The sequence below is a fragment of the Bos grunniens genome, chromosome 8, assembly GCF_055505025.1.
Source record: "Bos grunniens cultivar Pamir isolate PY7600 chromosome 8, Bosgru_T2T1.0, whole genome shotgun sequence".
Taxonomy (NCBI): domain Eukaryota; kingdom Metazoa; phylum Chordata; class Mammalia; order Artiodactyla; family Bovidae; genus Bos; species Bos grunniens.
Window position 1 is genome coordinate 58,128,172 of NC_141172.1, and position 25,584 is coordinate 58,153,755.

Consider the following 25,584-nt stretch of genomic DNA (forward strand, 5'->3'; position numbering starts at 1 on the left):
TGCAGCTTGTCAAGTCTGATTTAGACTGTGCAGCAACTATGTCTTAGCACATCAGTGAAGTGAGTGTGTCCCTGCCAGGCTGCTCACTCCTTTAGCGGGCATGTTCCTGTGGGAAGAAGGAGAACCACCTCCCGTCACCCATCATTCTTTGCTGCATGTAATTTCTGAGTAGTTTATAGAGGACAGGGGAAAAAGAGACTGTGCCACCAGAAGAGAGTGTTTTCCTCATGAAACAGATCCAGGTTGTCTGACCATATACCAGCCTCTTCATGTTGCTCCTGGCTTTACTTAGTTGTAGAGAAAGAAGCATCACAAGCTTATTCCTGCATAAGTCAGGCTTGGGTCAACCTATCCTTTGCGCCTTGTGGATGTGATTGTTGACACTGGAAGAAAAGGTGGGCATGTGTTGCTTCTGACCCAGCCACTCTGGTAGTGACATCTGAAAAGGCAGGCTGGGTTTGGAGCAGACACATTCTTTGCTTCCTAGCCTATTGTATTTAGCCCCAAGGAGACGTAGATTGGTTTGTATGAGAGGAGAGAACTGTGATTGGTGACCCCCTCCTCCGGTCTTTGTGTGGCAAATCTCAGATGCATTAGCTGAAGATGAGTTTTGTGCACCAGGTGGTCTTCTGACTAACCCACCCATTTGGTTCCCCTTTAGAGCTCCTGCAGCTCTGAACCTTCCCACAACTCTGCGTGAGTGTCAGTGTCTCATGTTGAATTTCCATCTTGACTCATCTGTCTCTAGGCGAAGATCCCTGCAAAGATTTAAATTGGGAACCAGACCTTGAGAATGTCTGTTCAGAGCATTTCACAGCTTCTGGATAAATGCATTTTCCTTCTTAACCCAATCTGTTTTCCTAATTCTGTCCAGCTGGTTCTTAAACAGCCCTGCTTTGAGGAAGCTGCCCAGCTAAGGTGGGTGCTTGTACTAACTCTTACCTCTACGAGGTACTCCTATCCTTTTCGGCCTGCCCAGGATTCCCAAGAAAAAGATCCACGGTGAGAAGGGAGCTGCAGTTTGCTCACATGGCTCAGGAAACAGAAATTATGTCTATCCCAAAAGGGGCTTCCCAGGTGGCTCAATGGTAAAGAATCTGCCTGCCAGTGTAGTAGACACAGGAGATGTGGATTCAATCCCTGGGTCGGGAAGATCCCCTGGAGGAGAAAATGGCAACCCACTCCAGTATTCTTGCCTGGAGAATCTCATGGACAGAGAAGCCTGGCGGGCTACAGTCCAAAGGGTTGCAAAGAGTCGGACACAGTTGAGCAACTGGGCACACAAAAGACTAGTTCATTGAGGAGGTCTGATTGTCCTTTGGTCACATAATGTCTGGCACTCTCTGGGCTCTGTTGAACAGTGACAAAAGGAGCACTGCTTTTTTACTGAGTTTACAGTGACTGCTGTTTACCACTTTCTCGCTTATGCCCCTTGTTTCTTTTGCTGAACCTTGAGAAGGAGGAAAGATACAAAAGTAGTTTCTGGACAGAGCCAGATGAGTGCTCTCCTGAAGACTAGAACTAGAGATAGCAGATTTGTTACACCTCATGTCCTAAACACATTTTCTCTTGTCTGAGCCTTTGTTTTTCTGGAAAACTCAGACTGCTTCGATGATGAGCTGAATGTGTTTGCATAGGCATATGGACAAGACAGATGCATCAGCCTCAGTTACAGCCTCTGGAGGTCCTAGCCCCTGGTGGATGCACTAGGAAGAAGTAGGTTCTATGGGTGGTGTCCTACCTCTGAGGGTCTTTCTCAGTCTTGAGAGTTTGATCTTCTCTTGAGTGTAGGAAACTCAGACCCAAACCTGGTCACGACAGCCACTGCTCTGACCTCTTTAGGAGTGGCTATGGATCTGGGGGAGGAAATTCCAATTTCATCAGTCTTCGCTATATTTCTTGTGTTAATAAACCCTTTACCTCTTTCTTCTGGCTGAAAAATGAGGAGCTCCACAGTAAATTTGCCAAGACTTCCACTGAAATTTGACAGTTTTCAAGGTTTTTTTTTTTCTTTTCTGTATTTAGACGTGGTTATGGTTGCACTGTCAGCCCTTATCTCTTCTGTCATCCAGCCAGCTCCCAACTGGGTTAGGAGGTATTTGCTTTGCTGTCAGTGTTGGCTGCATAATGAGGTGGATGGTTAAGAAATGGGTTGTGTAGTGTCTCTGTAAATCTAATTTTTTTTCCTTGGTTGAGGGGGAAGCAGTATTATTGGAAGAAGGCAGTAGGGAGGCAAATGTTGGCTCTAGCTTCAACGCTTTCTCCTCAGGATCTTGGATAAGCCGAGGAAATCATTCTTAATTTAAAAGCTTGTTTTATCTATCGTATAGGGCTGCTGTTCTGTAATGACAGATTCCAAGGTGGCCCCCATAGACTGCCTGCTTCCTGGCCAGCAGGGCCTCATTTTGTTGTGCATGGTCATGAGGAATGTTGCAGGGCAGCAGAAGTAGGAAGGTTTGAGAGCCTGGTGTGGGCATGATGGGTGAATCCAATCTGCCCACCTGCTGTTAACCTGAGGAGGAGGGGATTATTTTATTAGATTAGGCCCAGAGGAGGTAGAATAGGAATGGCTTCACTGGATTGTTACTGGCTGACTAGAGCACTATTTTGAGAAGAATTCTGAGATTCTCTGGTCTCAAACAGTGTTTTTCCTGTCCTGTGGTTGCAGAGTAGAAAGAGGTATCATGTGTTTCACATTTTTGTCATTAATGCTCCAGGGCTTCAAGGGTCCCTGGATTATGCTTGGCATTGTGTTGCAGTGAACAACTTGAGTGTTCTTTGAAGATAAGGATAATTTCCTGATGAAATTTAACTGGAATTTCCTGATAATTCCACTAGAGTTGTTGAATTATTTGGAATTAGGGCCATGTGAGAACCACCTGACTAGCACGTCTCCAGGGAGGTGAGGCTGCCACTGGCAAAGGTCCAGGAAATTTGGGACTATGAGACCAGGGTCCTAAACCTTATGCACTTTAGATCAACATGATATTACTTTAGGTTTATTGTTCAGTCACTCAGTTGTGTCCAACTCTCTGCGACCCCATGGACTGCAGCACACCAAGCCTCCCTGTTCTTCACCATCTCCTGGAACTTGCTCAAACTCATGTCCATTGAGTCAGTGATGCCATCCAACCATCTCATCCTCTGTCACCCCCTTCTCCTCCTGCCTTCAGTCTTTCCCAATATCAGGGTCTTTTCCACTTTAGGTTAGTTAGTTTCTAATTTAGGTGAGTTAGTTCCTGATTCTAGATTCCAGAACAATCTGTGGTCCTGACTTCTGCAGTATAGAGGGCCTTCCTCAGCCCACCCTGTTTCTCTACTTCTGTCTAATCATTGCCTTGGCATAGCCTAAGGGAGTTCTTGTTTTCTGGTTGGTTCTTTTGCTGTGGCTGTTCAGGAAGAACTAGACTAGGTACCTACTTTGAGAACGTGGTGGTGTTTGGTGTTAACTGCCCTTGGGACTTTACTTGTTCTCCAGCTTTGCCAAATGCAGACGCAGATTATATACATAGAAAACCAAAACCAAAAAGCAACCAAACAAAAACCTAGAGCTTATCTCAGTAGAAGGGACGACTCCTTTTGTATTATGCTCTGTTTTTGCTGTGTTCTGTCTTCCCTCTGAGGCTAGGAGCTCCTCCGAGCATAGGGCTCCTCCGAGCATAGGGCTCCGTCTTCTGTCTCTCTGTATCCTCTAGCCCAGACATGAGCGAGGTGGATAGGCAGAGGAAAAGAAAGGAGGGGGAGAAGAGGTGGGAGGAAGAAATGGGGGAGGGGAGAGAGTAACATCTATATTTAGGGAGAGGGAGAGACACTCACGGAGGGTGTGTGAGTGAGCTTGCTGGTGAGGTCTGTGTGTGCGTGAGTGTGCTGGGAAAGGGGGTGTGCGCCGGGAATGTGTGAGGAGGGCTGGTGCCCTATGGGAGGTTGCAGGCAGGAAGCAGCTGGAGAGGAGGAGGAGCAGCAGCAGGAGCAGTAGCTGCCCTGCTTTCTGTCTCTGTCTCAGAGCCCGGAATCGATTGAGTTAGAATTCCACGTCCAGTCAAAGTTTGGCTGCTATAACCTTCAGCGGGCTGGTCGTCAGTATCCCCCCTCAGCAGAGAGGTGTGGACCAGATTGGATTCCTAGATTTGCAGCCAGCAAGACTCCTGCCCAGCCCATCACTGAGGGAATTTCTCTACCGGGTATTGTTCCTATCTTCAACTTTGCACCAAGGAGCCAGCCAGCTGGGTGCAGCCGGGAATAATTGCTCCTCAGCTCTCTGTTTGTTGGGTGGGCAAGCAGCTGTACTGTGGCTTACAAAGTTCATCCTGTGCCTTCTCTGTCAAACCAAGGAGTGCTTCTGAATGGATTTCCTTTTAGAGACAGCACTTGCATTCTAAAACTTGAGAATTTGTGGTTCTTATGTGTTTTTTTGTTCCCCCCTTTTCATTTCTTTAACTCTTATTTTGATTGCAGCAGCAAGGTAAGTGGTGTTGAGTGTATGACTGACTCTGAATGAGAAGCAGGGACAAAAGCAAAGCATTTGTGGGTGGAATATGGAGCAGCTACATTAATTACATAACTGCATGAACCAACTTGCTGGTGTGGGGTCATTATAAGGAGTGAAAAACAGCATACTCAGCACTGAAGGTAGAGTCTTCACGTGCACGTGTTTATATGCTGATAACCTGACCATCCATTCCTCCTTGAAACTCTCCTGTATGTATATAAATACCATCCACCCTTTCGTATATGTGCATACCTGTATACAAAGAATCTGTATCTCTCTCTTGATATGTTCATATGTTTATAAATAACCTGTCCGTTCCTCTCTTGTGTGTTACATATATATATATATAGACAACTCATTCATTCATCTTACATAAATATACACAAGCTATCTTTCCTTTCATGTGCATTCGTATATATGTTCTTTTATCTCATACATGTATGCATATACCTACATAACCTTCCTATTCTTGCATATGCCTATGTATATTCAGAAACTTTTCCATTTTTCCAACGTGTGAGAGTGTGTTTAAATGTCTATACTGTGCTTCTGTCTAATGTGAGTATTAATTCATCCTCGTGTTTTTACTCTATATATACAAAAGTCATCTTGAGTTTTCTCTGATTTAAATGTGGACACACATGGGTAACAGATAATATGTCCACTTGTATCATGCTTGTAAGATGAAAAAAGCACTAACTTTTGTAGATTGAGGACCCTGTTAAATCCCAGCTCTACTCAGTGACCTTGGTCAAGTCATTTAAACCCTCTGAACTTTATTTTCCTCATTTATGAAATCAGAATAGTAATTCTTACCTCTTACCTCACAGAATTGTTGTGACGATAAAATGGGAACCTTGTAAACTGTAAAATTTTAAACAATTTTACTACTGCCGTGTTTCCCTCTAGTGTGAGTTGTGTAGGATTGTATACCTTTGACCCAGCTGCATTGAGACTATGCTCTTGTCTGTGAGAAGTCTGTAAGTCTTCCCTGCGAAGGTGTAGCTTCTGTTGAAGTTACCATATTTTTCTTGTAAGTTTGCCCATAGTGTTGGACCTAGGCTACACGGAGTTGCATGGTCTCTAGAAAGAGTTGGGTTGAGAGAGAAAAGGTCTCATTCCCTGCAGGTTTGGGCCTTTGTTCTTTGTAGCCTTGGGGAGGATCGAGCCGGTCACCAAATGAGCTAGGATCCGAGTGAGCAGGTTAAAGGGAGAGTGAAAGAACATTCTACTGCCCCTGAGATGACAGTCTCTTCTTGGCAGTGAGCATCCACTGCCAGGTTTTAAAGGTTCTCCAGAGTGTCCCTCGCCCTAACCTTCTAAAACTATGCTATTCAATGTAGTAGCCACCAGCCACATGTGGTTGCTGAGTGCTTGAAGAGTGGCTAGTTTAAACTGAGATGTGCTGTAAGTGGAAGATACATACCAGAGTTCAAGGACTCAATATGAAAAACAGAATGCCTATATATGATGATATTTTTAGATTGATTTTGTATTGAAAGAATAATATCTTGGGTAATGGGGAAAATAAAATACATTAAAATTAATTTTACTTATTTCTTTTAATTTGTGCAGCTACTAGAAATGTTTAAAATTATATATGTGGCTCACATTCTATTTCTGTTGAACAGTGTGGTTCTAGACCCACCATCAGCACAAGGATGAAGGCAGCTCTTCCAGCTAGAGGGCAAGTGGCAGCCCCGTGACGGCATCCCTGGGGAAGATACACAGGGTATCTTTCTGCCAATCTTGTATTCTGGAAAGATACCAGCTAACTAACAGTCTGGCAGAGGCTGGTGCTGCCAGTACTCTGTTTATTTGTCCTGAGTGAGTCCCCCTGCCTCCAAATTGTGAGCAAGTATATTTGGGGAGAAGTTTCCAGCTTAGTTTTACCATGGAAGGGGATTGTAAGCCATCAATCTATAAGAAAATATAGAACTCAAAGGCAGTATGTTTTTATGGGAACAGAAATGGACTAGAAAGCAGAATACTTGGATTCTAAATCATCTCTGCCATCACTTACTTATTCCTTCCATGGCACTGAGCTCTCACTGTGTGCTGGGCTATATGCTTGGCATAGTAATGCCCTGTGCTAGGCATTAGGAATTAAAACACAAACAAGGCCCGGTTTTCTATATAATAGAGTTCACACTCACTTAAGCAAGAGCCTCCCACTTAGGTGTCTGCCAGAGTAAAATAGATGAACAACAAGGGTGTCATTCTAGGTCAAGTATTACAAACTTGGGTAATTGGGCTTCTGAGAAGCCTGTATATTCACTGTTCTGCCTAAAGACTTTGAAATTTCAAATTTAGAAAAATGTATGATAGCCAAACAAAACTAGCCTGTAGGCTAGATCACAATGTGGTCTGATTCCAGGCCTCGATAAACTCTAAAGAACTCTTCCAACTCTAGCATTTTTTGATTTTGTGTCCTGGATCCATTTATTTAATGGCAAGATTTATTTTGTTTTAGTTTGAGCATCATATATGCCAGGCACTGTGTACTAAGGCTGCAGCAATGAACAAAACAGAGTCTTTGCTCACATTCTAGGTTGGGGAGAAAGACAGATGATAAGCAGACAAATATATGATCTATCAGGTGGTAGTATCAATAAGTTCTGTGAAGACACTAGAGCAGAGTGAAAGGATGAAGAATGTGGGGGTGCAGGGGGTGGATAGGAGAGTGTTCAGGGGCTAGATTCCTACTCACATGCCATCTTCAGTTTACTCACAAGAGTCCTAGGTAGTAAAGAAAAAGAGAACATGGAGAGTGCTTAAGAAAAAAGTTGTTCTGGTACCTGTTAGAAATGGTAAGACAGACTGTATTCAGGGGGGCTATTATTCTGCAGTATTGTAAGAGGAGAAAGATTGAGCCCAACTCTAAACACAAGTGAGAATTTTTAGCCAAGTAACAGGGTGAGGGTCAGTGGATGGAAAATGACTAAGAGGAAGCATCAGGGGAAGAGAGGCATCTGGGTAAATGGACTTGACGGGGTTTTTGCTGGAATCAGGCCAGGGTGAGGGATAAGGAATTTGGTTTGATATCAAAGGTGGGGAATTTTCACTAAACTGACCCAGTGAAATGTTTGCTAAAATTGGACTAAACAGAGTCCAAGGACAGGGGCCTAGTCACAAAGAGGACTCCAAGGAGGCTGACTCAAGTTTGGGCAAAGAGTCTTTGTCAAGAGCATCCGAGTCTAGGTACATATGTATTTGTTTTATGGTTTGTTAGACTCTTCGGTATAATAAACCCTGGTACTGCTGGCAGGGCACCCTGGGAAGGACACAGAATACCCAGCTCTCCTGGCTGCTATTCAGTCTTCATTCTGGGGTTTTGATATACCAGCCCTCAGAAGGCAGCATCCTTTTCCATGCTACTGTACACCCCCTGAGGGTCTGTCTCCCTTCTTGGATACAGCGCTTGAAGTTTTCTTTCCTTTACCATGTTCGGCTTCTGGCCAATAAATGGAGGGCCTCCTGAGGCCGGGGAGCAGGGGTGGCAACTACAGTACAGGGACCTCTGTTGTTGTTGTTCAGTTGCGTTGGACTCTTTGCAGCCCTGTGGACTGCAGTGTGCCAGGTTTCCCTGTCCTTCACTATCTCCCAGAATTTGTTCAAACTCAGGGACCTTGCTACACATTTGAGGAGCATTCTTCATTCCCTTTGGCTAATCTCAGCCTTTATACCTGTGACTCTGATCATTGTGTCTGACAGGATTCTCTGTGAGCATTGATAATTTCTCAAAGATTAACATCATAAGAGTACCCCTATCTGCCTTGGTCCTAGAAATTCATTTCCCACCATATTAGCCATACAGCATTATTGGTAAATAGCTCAGGAATGATCTGACTCTGTGGGTGATATGGGGGAGGTAGGTAGGAGACGCAGAGCTCTTGGCTTTCTGCCTTCTGTGTTTGTTTCACACAGAATGAGAGGCTGCTTGATATATGTGCAAAGAGCCCTGGCTTATTCCCAGAGGTCTCCCCTTTGTTTCCTCCAAGCCAAGATTTGGGTCAGAAGCAATTTTACAAGGAATACTCACATTCCTAATGACATTTATTTGATAAGGCAGAGAGAGATGAAAGAACCAGGCATTTCAGAAAGCCGAGAGCTTTTTTCTTCTTGACTGTTTGTGGCAGGCTGGTGCTGATGCGGTGTGATATAAGGGATCTCCTCCCTGACATCATTCTCAGCTTTCCATCACTGAAACTTTGTTCCTTTTGATTAATTCATCTTGTTTTGGTATGTTCCCTTTTCAAAAGCAGGTATTCCTTGAGAGGGCCACCTTATTCTTCCCAGCCTTAGGCATTCCTTAGGAAAAGACTGCAGAAAGATACGGTCATTTTCAAGGGTATATGTATGAAGTTTGGAGAGTTGACTTGAGTGGATAGGCCAAGTGGATAGGGCAGCATGACAGCACTGTGTACCTTGAAGGAAACTAGAGGGCTGGCTTTCAGCTGGTTGGGCCCCAAGGCCTCCTTATGCCTTTCCAGTTCAAGTATTACTTCTTCTCGGTGGCCTTTCCTGTCCTGCTTTTGCTGGACTTCCCATCAACTTCCCATTCCCCACCCTGGAATTAGGTGCTTGGTTTCCTATTACAACTTCTGTTATACATGTATCACTATGTGATAGTTTATATGCCTAACTCTGTTTCCAAACTTTAATATATTAGAGAGCAGGAACTGTGTCTTATATTCCTAGCATGTAGCTTAGTGCCTGGCACATTGATTGAATTGATTTAGAGATCAACTGTTTTATTCACGCTTTGGCCCCGGTTATCCCATTCCTGTGGACAGAAGTAGCAAAGAAAGGCTGAAGAAGGAGGGGGCCTTGAGCTGGACATCCTGGCTCTTCTGGTTGCCCTTTCAGCCCATCCTGTCTCCTGGTATCCTATGGCATTCTGAGCAGAGTGACTGGTTAATCCTCTGGGCATCACAGTGAGCTCTGTCCCCTGTTTCCAAACCTAAATAGGTGGATGACTGAGTGGCTTTGGCGCCTTTACAGAACCCACGTCCCTAGGAGGTGATTCTTAAGTTCAGAATTCATCTGGGAACTGCGGCTACCAATTCAGAAGATTTAGAGGGTTTTGTTTGTTTAGTATGAACACAAGCATCTTTGTTTGAGCCCAGGAGGAGCTGTTCTGGGAGCTCTAGCTGGAAATTTCCTGTTTGTTTCTGATGTATTAAATAGGAAAGCAGGCAGCTCTGCCTTTAGACCTTCAGAATGCCGCAGGAAAAGGCTCTGGATGGCAGCGGCTGTGCCATTGGTCCCCTGTGTGGCTGGCCAGCCAGTGGTGTAGGCACTGTACTCTTGGACCTGGCGAGACTGTCCAGGAAGTTATGCCAGGCCCACCTGGAATACTGATCTGATGGGTAGAAGCAGATAGGCCCAAAGTTAACCTGGCCTGCACTGAAGCAATAGCAGGACAGTCAGCTTCAGTGTTGTTCCTGGAAAACTGCCTCCTCTAGACCAGAGTGGGGCCAGCCGTGGAGGGCCTGGCAGTGTGTTCTGGGCCTCGTCAGCATTAGAAAGGAAGGCTCAGCCCCTGCAGCTGTTCTTCCCCTTCCTGGTGCTTTCAGGTTGCCTGAGGGAGGGCGGCAAGCATCCTGTCACCTGAATGAAATGTTGGGAGTGAATATTTTGCTCTTCCCTTTCCTTACCTTAAAAAGAAAACTTCTAGAAGAAAGACTGACAAAAAGGGACACTGTAATGGTTGTCATCCAGGCCTTGCTGCAGACCGTTAGAAGACACTGAGAAGGCTAGGGGTCTGGGGCTGGGATAGAAGTCATGGTTCGCTCAAATCATACCATTTAGGCAGCTGCACACTAGGCTTAGACACTGGTCTCCCTGCTTGTTTGTCTCAGGGTCTTGCCATGTCAGTAATAATAACTGTACTCCGGTGCTGTGCAGTTTACCAGTTACCAGTCTCTCATTTTATAACATCTCTGTGATGACCTCCCCCACTTTACAGATGAGGAAACTAAGGCACAGAGAGGAGAAGTGTTTAATCCAAGGTCACTGGTGAAGCAAGACTCAAACTTAAGGTCTAGGGATTCTCAGCCTAGTACCACTTGCTCGTGGCTTATACACAGAGCTTCCATCTTGGTTTAGTAAACGGTCTTTCTCCTTTGAGAAGAGCTTGAAAGGCAAATTGCCAGCTCTAGTCCATCAGGCTGGGGACATGGTTTAAAGCTAATACTGGGCACCAAGACCAAATCAGGGCACCCAGACCTTGCACCTTACGGAGAAAAGAGGGGTGGCTTTGGAAATGTAGATTTTCTTCTTTCGGAAGGAGAGAAGTAAGAATTTGAGTCATTCCTGGAATTGGGGGCTTTGATGTCTAGACAACTGGATCTCCAAACCCGAGACTCAGCAGTTCAGATTGTGCATGTATTGTCTGTCTGTCTGAGTATCTGACTCTCACACACACACATACACACACACACAGACTAGGTTGAGTTGACCACATGACGGGTATGGCTGATCCTCACCCCTTGAAACATTGAAGTAAAGCAGTAATGCTTAAAAAGCAGTAATTAGGCCTCTCCGATGCCTCACAGGATGGTTAAGAGTTCTTAAATGAAGAATTCCTTGATGAAGTAAGAGTTTTTACATGAGCTAGCAAGAAGGGAAGAATGAAAAGGAAATTAATCTAGTCTCTTGATTCTTGGCCTAGTTATTTCCAGTAAAAGAGGTCAGCTTCATCTTTATTTCAAGTCTTGGGACTTGTTCTTCTGGTTCTTCTTAGCCTGGAGAAGTCCAGTGCTTTTAATTTTCAGACCCACAGACTATAGTTGGTGGTCTTCCCCACAAATGATTGCTATGGGAGCAGTCAGCTTGTGTTCTTCGCAGACAGTTTTCACTTTTTAGGGTTAACTTGAGTTAGGAGGAGGCAGGGGTGTTAGAAGATATAGAAATCTAGGTCAAATCTAGAAAATAGAGAAACCATCTCCAGTTGAAGAACAGGAAGGGTAGCGTGTCTCCCACCAACCTATTTGACCCACCCCCAGCTGACCCAGCAGAGCCAGAGAGTACTGGCAGTCCCATGCACTCCCGGCCTCTCTGCTTCACCCTTTGTCCTTTCCACTCTGCTCCTTCCCTACATTCTGCATTTTTCCAGTAAAAAGGAAATGGATTCCCACCCCACGCCCCACCCCCCAGAAGGTAACAATCATCTCTATAAGTTACAGTCACTGGTAGCTTAGTATTTAGGGGCGAGACTGGTGGCAGGTCTTTTTTCACCTTTTTGGAGAACAGCAGAGCACCCTGGAACCCTCTCCAATGTAACCAGCTCCCTGCCTGCCACATGTATTGTTTTCTCCAGGCCATTCAGAGGGTTAGAGCAGCGCTCTGTTACTCCAGCAGTAGACAGCTAGGAAATCACTTTCTTGTCATGGTCCTCTCTCCAAGTGCAGAGTTGCTATCACTAAGCAGAGGGAAAACACTTTGTGCTATAAGCACAGGCAGGAGCAAACCTTTAAGTAGCTGAGTCTTCACCAGAACAACAAACTGGAGGGAAAAAAAAGAAACATTCCATGTCTTGTCTGTTACTGTGTGTGTGATTTGAGGTTTGGTGGTTAAACATCTGTGTGTTCGTTGCTGAGCCTCATGTTGAATTTGTAAAGGTTCAGTCTCTGTCGAGTTCATCCCACCTGTTTCCCAGGTGTCTGTTTCAATCCTGATCCCTTTGGCATCAGCCCTTGCTCACAACACAAGGGCTTGATCTGATTTTACATCAAAACTCTGATGGGAAGCCAAGGAGAGAGAAGTGACTGCCTGTAACCTTTAAGGCTAGCCTTGGGAGGCAGGTCACTGTTGACTCCTAGAGTCTTAGAAGGTAATGTTCTTATTCCTGCTTGATTCATAGTACCATGCTGCCTTCTGATCCAAGCACACTGTTTTCCTTTTTCACTAGCTGCAGGGTAAGAGTCAAACCAGGATCCAGGGACATGTGCCAGGTTTGAGACCACACATGGGACTGTTCCAGGCATCACTGTGGGCCAAGCCCCAGGCATCAGCCATCAATAATTGCTAAAAATAGACGGAAAAGAGCAGGTCAGGATATTGCCTTCTAACACAATCTCTATTAACCATCCTGACCAGAAACAAGAGGAACAAGCTTGAAAATCCCTCAGACCCTGAGGGAGAAAATGAAGCGATTGTTGCAAGAATCAGAGGAAGAAATCATGGTCACCTTGGGATCCTCCTCCAGGCTTTCCCCAGATAAAGCTAAGGCGGAGACTCTGTGTGGCATCAAGAGCAAGTCCTCAGGCCCTGCTGGAACCTTGCCAGAGGACAGTTTCCTGCCCCCTCACTGTGGGCCTGTAGTCTCCGCCATTGGTGGGGATACAGATGGGGGTCTGGCCCAGCATTGCAGCTTTGGGCAGCAGGCCAGCAGCCAGCTTCCTCTGGGCTCCACAGCCTGTGTTTCAGGGTCTGCCTCTCAGGACCTCTCATCTGCCAGCATTACCAGAAGCTGTCCAGAGCCCTCAGAGAGGGATCAAGCCAAGCCCCTTTTGTCCAGAGGCCTTGGCCAAGGCTGTCACCATGAACAGCAAGAACCTTTGGGGGATGTAGTGGACTATATCATCAGAGAACTGCAGGGCATCAGCCGTCTCCAAACTGAGATTGCTGAGTTGCGGCAGCACTTGAGCCAAGTCCGAGGTTCGGTGGATGAGGTCTCTAGCTGTGTAGACTCAGTTCTGAGTGAAATAGAAGGCTTACATGTGGGCAGCAGTTCCCTGGCCAAAGGGTGTGTGGGGGGAAAGGCCCAGGAACCCCATGTGGACAGACCCAGCGAGGAAGCCATTCTGTATCTGTATGGACTTCCTGAGCAAGATGGGGAAAATACCATGGAGCTGGCTCACAACTTCCTGGCCAAGCACATGTGTGTTAATGGCATGCAGTGCAATAGGTTCATTAAAGAGGCTTACCGAGCTGGCAGAGCCCCAGCTCCCAGGCCTACTGTTGTGAAGCTTGCCCATCTAGAGCATAGGGACCTCATATTGCAGAAATCCATCCTCTTGCAGAGTTTAGGGGTCCGGATCACCACCAGGGAAGAGCCAAGCCAGCCACCATGCTCTAAGAATCCCCCAAAGGAGTCTCTCTCATCTTTGGAACAACAACTCCAGCATCGTAATTTGAATTCTTTACACCTGGATCAGCCAGTTTTTCAGGTGGAAACGGGGGACAGAGGACCAATAACAGGAGCACATCAAATGGGGGCTCAGAATCAACATAGAGAACCCCAGACCCCTGAACAGCAAGGCCTTTGCTTCCCACCCAAGAATGATTTGGCAAAGCCAAGTAATGAGTCTAAGCAAGGGGGTGAAGTCAGAGGAACATTAGGAAACCCCCAGGTTCTCAGGGGCTCCTGCAGTGAATTGACAGGAAGAGAGGCTTCTTTATCCACCCTCCATCAATGTGAGGAACCTTCCCTAGTGTTAATCTCAAAAGAGGAGGATTCTGGGAAATCCCAGGTTTTCAAACAGTGTAACCAAGGACTTGAAGTATATAAAACAGCAAAAACAGAAAACAACTGCAGCGACAAAAGTGAGACTGGCAGTTGCCTATCACTGTCTGGGTTGCTGAAGACAGAGGACAAACTCCTGGCCTGTGAACCTGGGTTGGATATTCTGAGCGCAAAGCAGCTAGAGGACCTCTTAACAGATAAGTCCAGAAGGTTTGCAACTCTGAGCTGTGACAGCCTGATGGAGGAAATCAGCATTGGGCCCGAGACTTTCAATGACATGGTTCATATTGACTTGAATGAGGAGGAGGAACATTCTGCTCAGGTCCTCAAAGATGTCTTGGAAAAGTCCTCTCGCCTGGGTGGCTCGCAGGAGGATGAAGATGTAGAGATCAAGTTTTACACGAGTAAACTGGGCCGAGCAATTGACCACTTTCGTTCAGCTTTGCAGGGAGTGTTTCAGAAGCTGGAGAACAGTGGGTCCATCACCCCTGAGGACCTTGAAAGCATTGAGAGTGGCTCCCAGTCCGAGAACAGTGATAGACTTCTTGGCACAGTGAGTTCAGGGGGTGCTCAGGATTTCTCACTGGGGAGCCCTGGGAGTCAGGGGAGTGAGAGCATACTCAGCGTGGTGTCTGGTGGAGTGAGCATCTCTGCCCAGGGAGACCAGACCTCTCAGGATCCCAGCAACTCCTCTCTGGCTTCCAGTAACTTGCCTCTTGCATATTCATCGCCAGGGTTTGCTCTGGCTCCGTGTCTGGGAAGTGAAACTTGTTCCAGGCCTGAATCTCCCAAACAGGGCAGACTAAGCCTAGAGCAAGTGTGCACAGAGACCATCTACCTCAACAGATGCATCAGCAATTTTAAAGATGTTCTAAGAGAGAAAAGACTGAGGCAGAAAAAACTTATACACGAGCTAGTACAGAAGACAGACCATCTCTCAGTAGAAGACACGCACCCAGGTATTTCAAGTCTCTGGTGAATGGGTTTGCAGCTGGCTGGGTGTGACCCGCATCAGGCCAGCATGAGATCCAGCTTGGTGGTGAGCTTCACAAGGTGATGGGGAAGGTTCACATCTTCAATCAGTCTCAATTACTGGGGTATAGATTTGTAAGTTGATCTTGTGGGAATTAGAGTGACAATTGAAAAGCAACAGAAAAAGAGTTCTTGTCCATAGGGAGCTCCCAGTTTATTGGCAGGAGCTTTAGAAAGTACCTTTTCAAAAGAGGAAGAGCATTTGAGCAAAAATAGTTTATAGCTGCAGAACTTTAGGCTATCCTGGTGTAAAGTAGGTGTGGCGTAGGAGGCAGGAATGGGGGAAAGAGGTATGTTTCTCATAGGAGCTAAGATGCTGATGCAATCCTGTGTTGCATTTTAAAATTATTCTCCATGAGCTTCTTGCTGAGATAAGATTGCCATTTCTCCAACAGCTGATGGGGCTTCTCCACCTTGTGGGCCACTGTGGGAATTTCCCTTATCCTGACCTGTCTCCTTCCCAGTACTGGAGTTGACAGTACAGAACCTTAGTTCTAACTCGGAGCTGTCCAAAAACTTCTTGCAGCGCTGACCCTGCCCAAGAGCCCGACTCTGCTCCCCACTGGTCATATTCCCTTTCTTCCATCTCCAGTTAAAGGCTGCTTACCTAACATTTAGACAATGGAATGGTTTTTGGCTACAAGAATTGAGAAAAGTCTTTTCTGGGCAGCATGGAGATGACATGTAGCTTTAAAATTACCTCTCCCAATCAAAATTATAATAAATTTATCCAAAGAGCATATGCTTTATTCATCTAATTTTAAATGTAAATGAGGTTGTCCTCTTATGCATATAACCTGATTAATCTTTCTAAGGCAAGATTAAAATTATGAAACATATTGTGTTGGCAAAGATGTGAAAGAACAGGTACTCATCCATTGCTGGTGGCATGGGAGTGGAAATGGGTATAACCTCTGAGGAAGGCAGTTGGCAGCATTCATCAGAATTATGTATGCCCTTTGAGGCCCAGCACTACTTCCAAGAATATATCCTGCAGGTACATTTTCACGTGTAGAAGGGACATATGTTCAAGGCTATTTATGAGGTATTGTTTTTAATAGTGAAGATTGAAAACAACCTAAACGTTCTTAAGAAAGCCTGGTTAAATAACTTACTGGTGCATCCAAACAATGAAATACAGTACCATGCAGCTATAAAAAGAAAGAGGTACCTCTTTGCTGAAATGGGAAGATATATTGACATATTTCAGAAAACAAGGTGCAGAGCAGTATGTGTAAGATGCTTTGTTGTTGTTTAGGTGCTAAGTCATGTCAGACTCTTTTGCAACCCCATGAACTATAGCCCATCAGGCTCCTCTGTCCATGGGATTCTCCAGGCAAGAATAATGGAGTGGATTGCCATTTCCTACTCCAGGGGAATCCCTGACTCAGGAATCAAGCCCGTGTCTTCTGCATTGGCAGGCGGATTTTTTTTTTTTTAAACCACTGAGCCACTAGGGAAGCCCATACATTTGTATAAAAAGGAGAGATGAAGACTACATACACAAATGCATAGTTTTTGTTTGTATATATGTATAGAATATTTAACAAAGGAGTTCCCTAGTGACCTAGTGGTTAGGATTCTGGGCTTTCATTGCTGTCACCCAGGATCAGTCCCTGGCCAGGGAACTGAGATCTTGCAAGCCACGTGGCATGGCCAAACAACAACAACAACAACAACCCAGCTAACCAACCAAACAAAAAACCACTAAGATACATAAGAAACTGGTATAGGATTGCCCATGGGAAAAGGTATTAGGTAAAAAACTAGTGAAATGAGATTCTTTTTTACTGTATACACTTTAAAAAATAATTTTTAGAATTTGAATCATGAATATATCATCATAAAATTAAACTGGAAAATTAAAATCATATTCCTTTCCAATATCCCTAGAGCTGCTCTTTATACCCTATCAAAAAGTCTCAATTCCTTCACTTGGCATTCAAGGCCACTACACCTGGTCTCTAGTTTACATTTCCAGGCTTATCTTCTGTTGTCCCACGGTCCTCCACCTGGAAGGAATCTTCAGTCTCACAAATTCACCTTGTACTTTGTTTTCAGCATATCACATATACATGCTTCCTTCTAGCTTGAGGTGTTATGTTTGCCACATCAACCTAGGAAAATTTACTCAGTTCTTCAACATACAGCCGAAGTTTTACTTGCTCCAGGAAGCTTTCTATAATTCCTCAGATACAAAGGGTTTTGGTCTCTCTTTAACTTTGCAGCCCCTTTTCTTTCTTCCTGGGCACTTAGAAATTTTTATATTGGGTTGGCTAAAAAGGTCATTCAGGTTTTTTCCATAAGATGTTACAGAAAAATCCAAATGAACTTTTTGGCCAACCCAATATTGTAGCAACAGTAGAAACAACTCATATCAAAGCAGTACTTCCTTACTAACTCTTATAACTGTAGTGGGAGTCAATGTTAGCCTGAGTATCCAGAACTCTGGGGCTCAGTTCTTCAAGTTGCAATGTTTCTCTTCTGGGCTGACATCCTAGTGGACCATGCAGGAACTTGTGACAGCAGCAGAAATAATGAGAAGAAACTGTTGTGAAACACCAGTAAGAGATCAAGCCAGAATTCTGGGTGCTTTCCAAGATCCACTCTGGTCTATGGGCTACAGACGGGGTGGTAAAGAGGCTATCGGGCAGTGGCAGCATCCCTTCAGTGCTAGATCCAGCCTGACTCCAGCACCATTCCTTAAAGCACAAGGAATAGAGCAAGGTAAATAAGCACGCAGGCAGGCCTCTGGCCAACACTTTCTGGCTGTAGAGTCCACAAGAGGAGTCACGCTAACCTGGTAAACTGATTCAATACAGTAGTGACTGCTACCACAAGAAAGATTTGAAAAAGCTTTCTTCACTGCTCTGCTTGAGACCTTTTCCAGTCTGAGCTTACTCAGAACAATGTTTTCAAAACTGACCAATGTTGTAGCACGTATGGGTGCTTCATTTCTTTTTGTGGCTGAATAATATTCCATTATATGGAAATAGCACATTTTTGTTCATACATTCATCAGTTGATGGACATTTTGTTGTGCGCTTTTTTTTACCACATTTTTGGCTATTATGAATAATGTTGCTGTTTTTTTGTGGACATATATTCTGATTCTCTTGTGTATATACCTAGAAATGGAACACTGGGTCATATGGTAACTGTGTTTCACATTTTTTTTGGAACTTCTAGACTATTTACCAATGTGGTTGCAGCGTTTTGCATTTCTGCCAGCAGTGTATGCAAGTTCAAATTTCTCCACATCCTAGCCATTGTATTTTTACTAGAGCCATCCTAGTGAGTGTGACTGGTATCTTCTAGCTTTGATTTTCATTTCCCTAGTGGTTAATGAGGGAGAAGGCAATGGCACCCCACTCCAGTACTGTTGCCTGGAAAATCCCATAGATGGAGGAGCCTGGTAGGCTGCAGTCCATGGGGTTGCTAAGAGTCAGACACTACTGAGCAACTTCACTTTCACTTTCCACTTTCATGCATTGGAGAAGGAAATGGCAACCCACTCCAGTGTTCTTGCCTGGAGAATCCCATGGACGGAGAAGCCTGGTAGGCTGCAGTCCATGGGGTCGCACAGAGTCAGACACGACTGAAGCGACTTAGCAGCAGCAGCAGCAGTGGTTAATGATGTTAAAATATCTTTTCATATGCTTATTGGCCAGTTTTATATTTTCTTTGAAGAAATGTCTATTTAAATCCTTTATCCATTTTAAAATTGAATTGTTTGTCTTTTTCTGTTGAGTTGTAAGAGTTGTTCATATGTTCTGGACATCAGTTCAGTTCAGTCGCTCAGTCGTGTCTGACTCTTTGCGACCCCCTGGACTGCAGCATGCCAGGCTTCCCTGTCCATCACCAACTCCTGGAGCTTGCTCAAACTCATACATTAAGTCATTGATGCCATCCAACCATCTCATCCTCTGTTGTCCTTTTCTCCTCCCACCTTCAGTCTTTCTCAGCATCAGGGTCTTTTCCAGTGAGTCAGTTCCTCACATCAGGTAGCCAAAGTATTGGAGTTTCAGCGTCAGTATCAGTCCTTTCAATGAATATTCAGGACTGATTTCCTTTAGGACTGACTGGTTTGGTCTTCTTGCAGTCCAAGGGATTCTCAAGAGTCTTCTCCAACACCACAGTTCAAAAGCATCAGTTCTTTGGCCCTCAGCTTTCCTTATAGTCCAGCTCTAACATCCATACATGACTACTGGAAAAACTATAGCTTTGACTAGACAGACCTTTGTTGGCAAAGTAATGCCTCTGCTTTTTAATGTGCTATGTTGGTCATAGCTTTTCTTCCAAGGAGCAAGCATCTTTTAATTTCATGGCTGCAGTCACCATCTGCAGTGATTTTGGAGCCCAGAAAAATAAAGTCTGTCACTGTTTCCCTTGTTTCTCCATCTATTTGCCAAGGAGTGATGGGACCGGATGATCTTAGTTTTTTGAATGTTGAATTTTAGGCCAGCTTTCACTCTCCTCTTTCACTTTCATCAAGAGGCTCTTTAGTCCCTCTTCACTTTCTGCCATATGAGTGGTGTCATCTGCATACGTGAGGTGTATCTGAGGTTATTGATATTTCTCCCAGCAATCTTGATTCCAGCTTGTGCTTCCTCCAGCCCAGCATTTCACATGATGTACTCTGCATATAAGTTAAATAAGCAGGGTAACAATGTACAGCCTTGACATACTCCTTTCCTGATTTGGAACCAGTCTGTTGTTCCATGTCCAGTTCTAACTGTTGCTTCTTGACCTGCATACAGTTTTCTTGGCAGGCAGGTCAGGTGGTCTGGTAGTCCCATTTCTTAAACAGTTTTCCACAGTTTGTCATGATCTATACAGTCAAAGGCTTTGGTATAGTCAATAAAGCAAAAGTAGATGTTTTTCTGGAACTCTCTTGCTTTTTTGATAATCCGACAGATGTTGGCAATTTGATCTATTTCCTCTGCCTTTTCTAAATCCAGCTTGAATATCTGGAATTTCTCGCTTCATGTACTGCTGAAGCCTGGCTTGGAGAATTTTGAGCATTACCTTGCTTGCATGTGAAATGAGTACAGTTGTGCAGTAGTTTAACATTCTTTGGCATTGCACTTCTTTGGGATTGCAATGAAAACTGATCTTTTCCAGTCCTGTGGCCACTGCTGAGTTTTCCAAATTTGCTGGCATATTGAGTGCAGCACTTTCACAGCATCATCTTTTAGGATTTGAAATAGCTCAACTGGAATGCCATCACCTCCACTAGCTTTGTTCATAGTGATGCTTCCTAAAGCCCATTTGACTTTGCATTCCAGGATGTCTGGCTCTAGGTGAGTGATCACACTGTCATGGTTATCTAGGTTGTGAAGATCTTTTTTGTATAGTTCTTTGTGTATTCTTGCCACCTGTTAATATCTTCTGCTTCTGTTAGGTCCATACCATTTCTGTCCTTTATTGAGCCCATCTTTGCATGAAATGTTCCCTCAGTATCTCAGATTTTCTTGAAAAGATCTCTAGTCTTTCCCATTCCTTTGTTTTCCTCTGTTTGTTTGCGTTGATCACTAAGGAAGGCTTACTTATCTCTCCTTGCTATTCTTTGGAACTCTGCGTTCAAATGGGTATATCTTTCCTTTTCTCCTTTGCCTTTCGCTTCTCTTCTTTGCACAGCTATTTGTAAGGCCTCTTCAGACAACCATTTTACCTTTTTGCATTTCCTTTTCTTGGGGATGGTCTTGATCCGTGCCTCCTGTACAATGTCATGAACCTCCGTCCATAGTTCTTAAGGCACTCTGTCAATCAGATCTAATCCCTTGAATCTATTTGTTACTTCCACTGTATAATCTAAGGGTCCAGATAATAATGACGTAAGGACATAGGTCCAAATAATTTGTAAATATTTTCCCCCAATTTGTTTGTTGTCTTTTTACTTTCTTTATGGTATCCTTTGAAGTGTAAATGTTTTATTTTTCAGAAAAAATTATTGTAATAAAATATAGAAAACATAAAATTTGACATTTTAGCCATTTAAAATTCATTCACATGACCATCACCATGTGGTCATCGCCACTATCTAATCCCCAGAACTTTTTCCATTTTCCCTAGCTGAAACTCTGGTACAGAGTTCTGGTACATTAAATTAACTCCCTGTTCTCTCCTCCCCTCAGCCACTGGCAATCACCATTGTACTTTCTGTCTCTCTAAATTTGACTGCTCTAGGTACCTCATATAAGTGTATTTGCACAATATTTGTTCTTTTGTAACTGACTCATTTCACTTGACATAATGTCTTTGAAGTTCACCATGTTGTAGCATATGTCAGAATTTCCTGCCTTTTTAAGGATGAATGATATTCCATTGTATGTATATATACTACATTTGTTTATCCATTCATCCATCAGTGGACACTTGGGTTTCTTCTACGTTTTGGCTATTGTGAATAATGCTGCTATAAGTAGGGGTGTACAAATATCTGTTGAAGTTCTTGCTTTCATTTCTTTTGGGTATATACACAGGAGTGGCATTGTTGGATCATATGGTAATCCTGATTTTTTTTTTTTTTTTTTGAGGCATTGCTGTGTTGTTTTCTACAGCAGCTGTCATTGCACATTCCTAACAATAGTGCACATAGGTTCTAGTTTTTCAACATCCTTGCTAAATAACACTTGTTATTTCCTGGTTGGCTTTGTTTGGTTTGCCATCAGAATATGGGTATTAGAGTACAAAAGTTTTAAATTTTGATGAAGTTCTATTTATCTATTCTGGTGTTGATTTTGCTTTTGGTTTTATAGCTAAACCATTCTCTAATTCAAGGTCACAAAAATTTACTCATACTTTTTTTTCCTAAATGTTTCATAGTTTTATTTAGTGCTTATATTTAGGTCTGTGATTCATTTTGAGTTAATTTTTGTGAATGGTGTGAGACAGGGGTCCAGCCTCCTTCTTGAGCATGTGTATGTCTAGTTATCTCAACACCATTTATTGAAAAATAATATTCTTTATCTGTTGAATGGTAAAAATCAACTGGCCATAAATGTAAGAGTTTACTTCTGGACTACCAGTTCTAGTCCATTAATAATCTTTAGTCTATTTTTATGCCTCAATTTCTTTCTTTCTTTTTTTTTTTTGGACATGTGTGATGTGGGATTCTTAGTTCTCCGAAGTGGAGATCAAACCTGCATCCCCTACATTGAAATTGCAGTCTTAACCACTGGGCCACCAGGGTAGTCCCTAGATTCCTTCTTTTTGAAATACTTTTTTCATTTGGCTTCCAGAATACCTCTCTGTCTTGTATCTCCTCCAATATTATTGACCGTTTCTTCTGGAGTCATATTTGCTACTACCTCCTTATCTTCCCACCGTTGTAGTACCTCACAATTCAATCCTGACCACTACTTTTTATTTATACTCACTTCCTAGATAATCTCTTTCAGTCTCATGATTTTCATAAGCATTCCCAGATTGATATCTGGCCCAGATATCTTCTAGGAATACCAGATTCCACATCTACTTACACCCACATTTCCGTGTGAATAGACATCTCAGATTAGACATTTTCAAAACCAAACTCCTGATCTTTCTCCGTAAACCCTGCCAAACCTACTTTCCCTATAGTCTTCCTTACCAGTAAACGGCAACTCCATTCTTACAGCTAGCTGCTCAGACCCAAATCCATAGTCATTCTTTTTTTTTTTTTTAAAACCACATTGTTTTGTTTTTTATTTGCTTGTTTGTTTTCAGCTGTGCTGGGTCTTAGTTGCGGCATGTGGGATCTAGTTCCCTGACCAAGGATTGAACCTGGGCCCCTTGCATTGGGAGCATGGAGTCTTAAACACTGCACCACCAGGGAAGTCCCCATAGAGTCAATCTTGACTTCTCTGTTTCTTTCATAAGCCATATCCAATCAGTTATTAAATTCCATCTGCTTTGCCTTTCAAACATATTCCAAACCTTAGCACTAACATCTCAATCTCAGTCACCATTTTCTCTCGTCTAGATGATAGTGGTAGTCTTGCTGATCTCCCGGTTTCTACCCTTGTCCGTCTGCAGTCTGTTCTCCCCAGCCATAGTAATCCACATAAAACACAAGTCAGATCATATCACTTCTCTGTTCTGAACAGAATGAAAGCCAAAGTGCTTATGAGGGCACTATTTGAAATGATCCTCTAAGGCAGACTTGTTCCTTCACACCAGCCATGCTGTCAGCTCAGACTTTACACTTGCTGTGTGTTCTGACTGGAATACATTTCTCTTTGCATTCTGAATAGCTTTTTTACTAATTTTTCTTCATATCTCTGCTTAGATGTTCTTTTAGCAATGAGGCTTCCTGACAATCATTTATAAACTTTTCATAGCATAACATCACCACTGGGGACAATATCTTTTTCCCTTACCTGGATTTTTCAGCTAAGTCCCTATCATTTGTGATCAGTTCAGTTCACTTCAGTCGCTCAGTCGTGTCCGATTCTTTGCGACCCCATGGGCTGCAGCACACCAGGCCTCCCTGTCCATCACCAACTCCTGGAGTTGGTCCATCAAGTAGGTGATGCCACCCAGCCATCTCCTCCTCTGTCGTCCCCTTCTCCTCCTGTCCCCAATCCCTCCCAGCATCAGAGTCTTTTCCAATGAGTCAGCTCTTCCCATCAGGTTACAGTATACATAGTTCCAGATTCTGGAACCAGAGTACCTGTTTCAAATTTTGGCTTTGCCACTTGCTGTGACTTCAGGCAAGTTTCTTAACATCTCTGTGATCTTCATTTTAATCAATAGGAAAATGGAGATTATAACAGTATTTACTCAGAGTTGTTGTGAGAAGTAAATGAGCTTACTCAAATAAAATGCCAGATATGTATTGTGTTCACTTGGTGTTCGCAGCTGTCATCATCTTCACCATCATTACTAGTTGTCTGTTCCTCCTACTAGAATAGAAGCTTCTTAAGATCACAATTCACTGCTCTAGCAGCATGAGAACAGCACCTAATGTGAAGTAGGTTCTCAGTGAATATTTAAGGAATGGAAGTCGTGGTACATATATACAATGAAATATTACTCAGCCATAAAAGGAACACAGTTGAGTCAGTTCTGGTGAGGTGGGTGAACCTATAACAGAGCCTGTTATACAGAGTAAAGTAAGTCAGAAAGAGGAAAACAAATATCTATATATTAATGCTTATATATGGACTGTAGAAAAATGGTACTGATGAACTTATTTGCAGGGCAGGAATATAGGCTCAGACACAGAGAACAGACCTGTGGCCACAGCAGGGAAAGGAGAGGGTGGCATGGATTGAGAGAGTAGCATTGACATACGTAAATTATCATGTGTAAAACAGATAGCTAATGAGAAGTTGTTGTATAATACAGGGAGCTCAACCTGGTGCTCTGAGACAACCTAGAGAGGTGGGATGAGGTAGGAGGGAGGTCCAAGAGGGAGGGAACATACATATACTTATGGCTGATTCATGCTGATGTATGGCAGAAACCAGTACAACATTGTAAAGCAATTATCCTCCAATTAAAAACAAATTTAAAATTTAAAAAATTTTAAAAAGAAATGAATCCTCACAATAACTCTGGGCAATCACTAGTCTTATCTTCTTTTTAAAGATAAGGAAATGCAGGCTCAGGTAAGTTGAGTGCCTCAAATCTTTGACTCCAAAGTAATGGAGTTAAGATTGTTTTAACAGTGAGGAAGTGTGTGTCTCGTCCTTATCAGATGGACTATCTGGAAGAGTAAGATTATTCTTAGGGATCAGAAATTTTCCTGCAAAGCAGGTGTTATATAGACATGTATCACTTAAATTGAAAACTAAATCTGAGTGGAAAAATCCTAAGGTATTTTAAGAAGTTAGGAGGCACAAAGTGTTTGATTCCTAACAAGAAAAGATATTTTTAAGTTATTAATAAGAAAATGTTTGGCCAGGGGTTGGGACAAACTGAAGGGACTAGTACAGCGGTTCTTTGGGGTCTGGAAAATGGTACAGGCTAAGAGGCCTATCTTTTCTCTTAGGCAAGACACATGTCTTTAGAAAGGCTGTTGTTTTCTAAGTTCTGAAATTTCAAGTTCCTTTTACTACATAAAAACACTAGATGTGCTAAACCCTCAGACTACAAAGGTGAAATAAAATATATATATATAATTCTTGCTCTCAAGAAATTCACAGTATGTAAAGGGAGACATTTATACAGACAATTAACAATGAAACATACTGACAACAAACTGTCATAGAAGTGTGTACACAAAAGCATGGGTACCATGGACGCATAGTAGAGAAGCACCTAATTCTGTTTTTGAGAGGAAGGCAGATAAATTTTCAGAGACATTAATATTTGATCTAAGTTTTTAAGAATAAGTCTGAGTTCACCCAATCAATGCAAGAAGCTAGGTCATGACAATATATTGACTTTTCTTCTTTAGGCATCGTGGGGAACTCTGGGAAGAATAGAAGGACACAACTGAAGCAACTTTAACATGATATGTACAATATATTTAAGATAGTGGAGGAAGAGAAAAACCTTTTCAACTCGAATCACAGGGTCAGTTCGTTGCCTAGCTTTCTTTTTCAAAGGGAACAGAGTGTTCCCAGGAAGTAGGGAGTATATGTAGTAGAAGAGACAGTTC

At 43.3% G+C, this 25,584-nt stretch overlaps 1 protein-coding gene and 1 long non-coding RNA gene across 7 annotated transcripts in view; both read left to right on the forward strand.

Moving 5' to 3' along the window:
* Positions 1-25,584, forward strand: part of UNC13B (unc-13 homolog B) — a 225,191-nt gene that overhangs the window by 157,608 nt on the left and 41,999 nt on the right. Inside the window, exon 1 of one of the 6 annotated variants that reach the window (XM_086415677.1) lies at positions 3,947-4,181. The exons of 3 other annotated variants lie outside the window; for them this stretch is intronic. Coding sequence is in view for 1 of the 3 variants with exons in the window: in XM_086415673.1 (XP_086271799.1) it covers positions 12,640-14,920 (2,281 nt within the window). In the remaining 2 variants the exon portion in view is untranslated. Of the gene's footprint in view, positions 1-3,946; positions 4,182-8,774; positions 14,921-25,584 lie in introns of those variants that run through there. 2 more of the 6 variants (XM_086415673.1, XM_086415678.1) reach the window with 2 other exon arrangements.
* On the forward strand, positions 4,327-12,527 carry LOC147367113 (uncharacterized). Its single transcript, XR_015169854.1, has 2 exons — positions 4,327-4,462; positions 12,405-12,527. It is a non-coding gene; the product is annotated as an uncharacterized LOC147367113 (long non-coding RNA).